Raw genomic sequence first — 7,086 nt, 5'->3', positions numbered from 1 at the left:
GCTCAACTTTAATGTAGGGTATAACCTAGTATAAATTTGAAGAGATGTGACACCAATTTTTTAAAACAAGGGTGGGCGTGAATATTTTTGTTTAACCTAATAAATTCAATAATTTAACTTATTATTACTATTAAGAAAATTGTAAAGAAATTAAAAATATTTTGTAAGGGATTAAAAACAAAATATTTTCAGACTTAGAAGATGAATTTATTTATTACAAAGAGATCTGTTTTTCTAAGAATCACACAATTCAACTCACACATTTTTTTTAAGTAAATTTTTTTTAAGATCATTCAACTCACCTTTTGCTCATCAACAATAAATATTGTATATATAAATAAATAATGGAGTTAGTCATAGAAATTTGTACATGTGACTTGAATGTGCAGCTTAAAAAGCATATCTAAAAATACTAAAAATTAGAGAATTGTTACAATAAATATATGAACGTCTCGAATTAAATTAACCTCTCTTAAATTCAGGGCTTTTTTTATTTATTTTTTCTTTAGTTACATTTATATATAGTTTGTTGAAAAGAACAAATTAAAAACACACCTATCCAACCACGAAGGCAAATCATTTAAATATATTTAATTTACAAATTACAGAGAATTTTTTATTTTTTATTTTCCTTAAAAAGAATAAAGAAAAACATAAGCAAAAACAAAAAAAAAATAAAAAATAAAAAAACAAAACAAAAACATGGAATGTGGCGATTTAGATCACGCCGGAGTGATATCATCGAAGCTCCAGAGGTCGACGGCGACACCGCCTACGGCGGTATCCTGAGCTGGGTTGGGTAGCGGCGCCGCCGAAGACTCTCCGTTGAGGTACGGAATCTGGTAGAACTTCATGTAGGACTCGTAGGCCATGAGCTCCTCCGACAGCTTCTGAATTTCGTTCTGTTCCTCCTCTGCCTCCAAATCTATCACCGGCACCGCCTCTTGCTTCGCCTCCTCTTCCTTGTCCTCCACCTTCATGGAAGAAGAGTACCCATTTTCTGAACCAGACCAAGAAATTTCTTCAGCAACAGGGTCAGGGTTCACAGAAGAAGGGACACTGTAGAACCCATTAGACGGGTATGTCCCAATCTGGTTCGAATTAGCAGGGAACCCATTGCATGTGGGGTTGCGAGAAGTGAGAGGTAGGTGATTTTGACCTGGTGTGGGGTGGTTGTAATCGCTGTTCTCATTGGGGAAATTAACCTTGGCTTTGTTACCCCTGATCTTGCGAGCCTCCTTGTCGTATGCTCTCGCAGCTTCTTCGGCCGTGTTGAATGTACCGAGCCAAACCCTGACACCTTTCCTCGGGTCTCGAATCTCAGCTGCCCATTTTCCCCATGGACGCTGCCTTATTCCTCTGTACAAGTTCTTGCGCTGCCTCTTGGGTGCTTTCTCAACATGCTCATCACCTGCTCGAATAAAGTCCCAAATCAGAAACAACAGTCACAAAGCAGAGGAAAAGTAGAGATTTTACCTGTACAAGGTTGAGACCTTTTGTGGGTGAGCTGTTGGTGATTTTGTCCGAGCTGATCTGGGTTGAGCTTGGCAAAGGGAGAGGTGAGCCAGAGGTCAGCGGGGGAGACGCGGCGGTCGCGGTCGCGGTCGCGGCTGCGAGGGATGAGCTCCGAAATTAATGCACCGCCACACATTTTCAGCAGCTTATGAAGAAGATCAACAACGTTAGACCTGAAAAAGTGATGGTAGTAAGGTAGTGATTTGAAATGGGTTTAGGAAAGGTCGGTTCTTGTGACTTGTGAGTGGTTGTGATACAAAGAATGGGGAAATGGGCTTTTATATATTGTATTGTGTGAGGTGGAATGGGTGAACAGAGGACTGAAGAAGTTTCTAGGGTTTTTACGTGGCGGGCAAGTCTAGTAAATCCCGAACCTGCAATGTCTATCTCTTTAGAATATGTAATAAAGGCTTTTACTTTTTGGTGTATTTATTTGAATAAATTTTCGTGTGATCTTTCTCTAGAATAGACCCCACCACATGATTTGATGGTGTATCTTGTCATCTTGGGTTGCAATTGCAAACAAATAGAGTCCATCTGTGTTTAGTTTTTTTTGGATTAATTTCGGGAACGTTCCTTTGACGAAATGTTGGATTAAAATATTTTTTAAAAATTACCATCCTCAGATTCAGTTTTATTTTTTTCGTTAGTAACATCATTAAAAAAAGCTTATAAAAGTCAAATTTGTTCCTAATTTTTTAATCTAGTCTCTCTGTCCTTTCTTTCTCTCCCTCTCTCTATTTGGGATTATCATCTTCCCCACCTCATAAACAACCTTGCCACACACATGCTTACACTTTTGTTGTTCTCATATATAACTTTCAATATCCTTGTTATATATATATATATATATACACACACACACACACAAACCCTCTCAGTGGCGTAGTCAAAAATTTTCTTCTGTGAGGCCAATCTTTAATAGCAATAATAGATATATATATATATATATAATTTGAACCAAAACAATATATGTAAAAATTAAAACATTGATTCATTATATTTCTATTCAGTACATTCTTAAATTATTCATTACTGTTTCAAAATTGAGTTCATTTAATTAAATATAGTAAAAAAAATCATATTCAATGAAAAAAAAAAAAAAAAAAAAAAAACAACAGTTACCAGTTTTAATATATCACATATGTAAAAATAAAAATCTATAATAACAATTAATCTGTGATTTCATTGATTTGGGCTGCAAATAAAAATAAATTCTAAGTGTTATTTAGAGAATAATAATTAGTATCACGACCGCTTGCTTTGTTTGAATTGTGAAAAATGTTAAAAATTTAAAATATGATGGAAATAGTCCATTTATTTGTGGTAAGTCAAAAGTGTGATAGAATATTAGGAAAGAATATAATATTTTGAGAAAATAGAAAAAAAATATCATATTTTAGGGAAAGTAATAAGTTGATAGAATATTTACAATTATGTGATGATTATATTCCTTTGTTTTGTGGCTCTTTCTTTTTTTTTTTCTTTTCTTTTTTCTTTTTTTTTTTTTTTTTTAGTGTAAAACCGTATATGTGTGTGTGTATATATATATATATATATATATATTAATTTTTAGAGGGAAGAATAATACAAAAATAAAAATCTTTTCATATAAAATTTAAAAATTGAGTGGGGGCAATTGCCCCCACTTGTCTCTACATGGTTACACCACTTAACCCCCCCTCTTTTCTTGTGAATATTGAAAATTAATAACGCGCCGTGATGTTGGACTTTATTATCACACTTAGAACACCACTAAAATTTAAAGAACACTTTAGATTGACCACACTTAGATTGGTCCTACCAAAAAAAAAAATGTAATAATTTTGAGACATATTTTGTAAGATATTTATAATATTCTCTTGATCCAACCGTTCATGGATGTTTTCAAGGTTAGAGTATCTCCATACAGGCATTGACATAATTATAACATTTTCGACCATGGAATTTTGCAATTTGTCGCCATTTTTTATTTATAGTACACACTCTGTACGCGGAGAATGAACACTCATGTTGAATCCTCATTTGGCCAGCTTATATGTTTGTCTATTTAGGACAGCAAGTTAAAGGTGAGTAAAAGAACACTAACAAGAACAGTACGTGTTGGCTTTTATGTTTGACTATAATGGTTAGTTTTTAATGCCTTCAAGCTTATGTACACACACATATATTGTTTGAAAAATTAGGAAGAAAAGGCGCTTTGCTCTTTAGTTCAGGCCATATAGAACATTTTTAGTTTCGGTTGAAAAATATAAACTGCAAATGAAATTTAAGATATAACTATCTTTAGATTAATCTGCTATGAAACAATCAATAATATGTTAAAAATAATTAATTAAATATGCAAATTAAATCAATAAAATAATAATACTAAATAAAGAATCAGAATCAAGACTAGTATTGAATATTATGTCTTTAAGACAATTTACGCCCCGCATGGTGTTAAGAGAATTAGTGGCACTTGTCTCCTACGATATAACAGTTTACATCCACCAGTAGTAACATTACAAACTCGTACATACGGCGAACCTTCTCTGTGTTATACTCTCTCTAACTTAAAAAATGCATTTATACTAAAAAAAAATAATGAAATTGGTGCAATTCAAACCAAATGGCTCGGACTAATTTTAAAATGGCTCAATGAAATTATATTGTGGTCTCAGTGGCTCGGACCACTTGACCTATGGACTGAACCCACTTGGGTTGGGTTCAAGTCTGGGGAGGGAGAGATGAAAATTAGATAATTGAACAAATGATTAATACAGCCCATAGGGGTATTTATAGACAAAGTGGTGTTTATTGGGACTGGGTGCGTCACTTCACCATCTACTGCAACGTTTCAAATTAAATACAATTCATCGTTATTCTGGAAATATCTGAAACATTGTGTTTGTTTGTCACACGACATTACCACCAGATGCATTAATGGTTTAAATGATTGTGTTGGTTTAGCCTACAACTGCCTCTTTGAAATCCATGACTTCATCCCTTTCTGTGATTCTCTGAAGAACGTCTTTTCTTCTACCCTAGTTATGGTAGAGTCCAAATATCCACCAGAGAATACGTTAAAGGACAATCGGGTTTCCCATTAAAGGATACTTTAACTGTTCATGTCACTGTGTATGAGTGACCTTGTACCATTGACACTCACGTTACTGTCTAACGTGATATACGTAGACACGTTATAGGCAAGTTGCATTCACATATTCCAACAATCCCCCCATATGAATGGAAATTGGCTGCTTAAATTCAAAAGATGATTATGCAAACACTAGAGAGAGTATAGTCAGAAAGTTACTACATCATGATATGTAGTTTTTGGCCTTGAACCTTCCCTAGTGTATTACTATCGAATTTACTAGTTAACCAATGAATGTGATGTCTTGAACTGTTTAGCCGTTGATGTAAACCAAGACAATAGCAAACGTATAGATACCTTCCTTACAGAGTTAATTCTCATTGTTGTGTTCATTTTGGCGCTGAACAACTCCTGGTATTCATGAGTGCTCTAGAAAACTTGGCCTTTATAGTTTTCATAGAAGCGGCCCCATTTCATACTCATATAGGTGACTTCTTTTTAAGAGTATCATATCATTCCCCGCTTTAATTTTTAAGGTTTTTTTTTTTTTTTTTTTTTTTCATAATTGGTGTTATATTGAGCTCAAAAAATAAACCGGAATATAGGAACATAGAGGGCATACCCTCAGAGAACAGAAAAATAAGAAAAACTAAGAATATGTGCTTTAATAAATAAGCCCATTTCCAGTACAAAAGCACTATACCAAAATAACGATTACATAATAACATCATTAAAATTAATTATCTGAACATCACACACTTTCAGGAAGGCAGTCCTTGCCATGTAACGACCCACTCCACCACATGGTATGATATTGTCTGCTTTGAGCCTGAGCCCGCACGGTTTTGCTCTTGGGCTTCACCAAAAAATGCCTCATACTAATTGGAGATGACATACATACATATAAGCACTTCACCTTTTCTTTACTCAGCCGATGTGGGACTGTGCACCCGTAGCTCGCTAGTATGGTAGCCTGACAGTGTCTCTCGCACCCGCCCATGGCACAACCGCCCACAAGGTCATCACAATCTACCCCCCTTAGAGGCCCGACGTCCCCGTCGGCACACTTCTAGCTGGGTCAGGCTCTGATACCATCTGTAACGACCCACTCCACCACATAGTATGATATTGTCCGCTTTGGGCCTGAGCCCGCACAGTTTTGCTCTTATGCTTCACCCCAAAAGGCCTCATACCAATTGGAGATGACACACTTACATATAAGCACTTCACCTTTCCTCTACCCAGGCGATGTGGGACTGTGCACCCGTAGCTCGCCAATGTGGTAGCCTGACACTGTCTCTCGCACCCACCCACGGCACACCCGCCCACAAGGTCATCACAATGCACACCTCAAACTACTATAGCCAGTTACGCATCTACTGCATATACGCACCCTAACCAACGAGTCTGAGACTCAAGCTCATCTCGTGGTACCATAAACATATATATAAAGTCCGTACAAATGGTATCAGAGCTTGACCCAACCAGAAATGTGCCGATGAGAACGTCGGGCCTCCAAGAGGGGTGGATTGTGATGACCTTGTGGGTGGGTGTGCCGTGGGTAGGTGCGAGAGACACTGTCAGGCTACCACACTGGCGAGCTACGGGTGCACAAGTCCCACATCGCCTGGGAGAGGAAAAGATGAAGTGCTTATATGTAAGTGTGTCATCTCCAATTGGTATGAGGCCTTTTGGGGTGAAGCCCAAGAGCAAAACCGTGCGCGTTCAGGCCCAAAGCGGACAATATTATACCATGTGGTGGAGTGGGTCGTTACAAATGGTATCAGAGCCTGACCCAGCCGGAAGTGCGACGTCCCCCCAAAGGGTTGGATTATGATGACCTTGTGGGCGGGTGTAAGAGACACTGTCAGGCTACCACACTGGCGAGTTACGGGTGCACAGTCCCACATCGCCTTGGTAGAGCAAATGTGAAGTGCTTATATGTAAGTGTGTCATCTCTAATTGGTATGAGGCCTTTTGGGGTGAAGCCCAAGAGCAAAACTGTGCGGGCTTAAGCCCAAAGTGGACAATATCATACCATGTGGTAGAGTGGGTCGTTACATGCCACCACCTCTAAACCAAGGCTATTGGAACCATGAAATCTAGTATTCCTTTCCCTCTAAATGTACCACAGACCTGCAGAAAAAAAAAACTTTGCAACTGTTTTGACTTGTTATATAAATTATCCATCCAATTGAAAAGGTCCCAAGCTGTTAACACATCTTGAAATTTATTGAGATCCCATCCTAGAATCCCACCCAACCATTTCTAGAAACCTTGAGAGAAAGGGCAAGGAACAAATACATGATCTATAGTGTCCAAACTCTTCTGACAAAGTGTACATCTAGAAACCAAACAGACTCTTCTTCTCTGCAAATTACACATGGTAGGAAGTCTATCTAATAACATTAATACAACTGTTGTAGACCATCTGTGCCGAGCCTTTCCCCAACACAATTTAAACCATGGCACCACTATATCAGTATGTCTAA

General features: G+C 37.4%; 1 protein-coding gene across 1 annotated transcript; it reads right to left on the bottom strand.

Annotated features, from left to right (window-relative positions):
• Positions 1-558: 558 nt before the first annotated feature.
• On the bottom strand, positions 559-1,899 carry LOC132306265 (ethylene-responsive transcription factor RAP2-3-like). Its single transcript, XM_059803590.1, has 2 exons — positions 1,477-1,899; positions 559-1,411 (listed from the first exon to the last, which is right to left on the bottom strand). The coding sequence occupies exons 1-2, from the start codon at positions 1,649-1,651 to the stop codon at positions 723-725; spliced, it is 864 nt and encodes a 287-aa protein (XP_059659573.1). The 5' UTR covers positions 1,652-1,899; the 3' UTR covers positions 559-722.
• Positions 1,900-7,086: the final 5,187 nt, after the last annotated feature.

This window comes from Cornus florida, unplaced genomic scaffold, assembly GCF_030987335.1.
Source record: "Cornus florida cultivar Cherokee Brave unplaced genomic scaffold, ASM3098733v1 CherokeeBrave_3.0.0_Hap2_Chr05, whole genome shotgun sequence".
Classification (NCBI taxonomy): Eukaryota; Viridiplantae; Streptophyta; class Magnoliopsida; order Cornales; family Cornaceae; genus Cornus; species Cornus florida.
Note: the sequence above shows the minus strand (reverse complement) of the source record. Positions and strands in the feature narration are given on the sequence as shown.

Bases quoted from the DNA above. Each gene is read 5' to 3' on its own strand.
- LOC132306265 (XM_059803590.1), bottom strand. From the start codon at position 1,651: ATGTGTGGCGGTGCATTAATTTCGGAGCTCATCCCTCGCAGCCGCGAC. The intron at 1,412-1,476 runs GTAAAATCTCTA...TTATTCGAGCAG, and splicing joins AAGGTCTCAACCTTGTACAG to GTGATGAGCATGTTGAGAAA.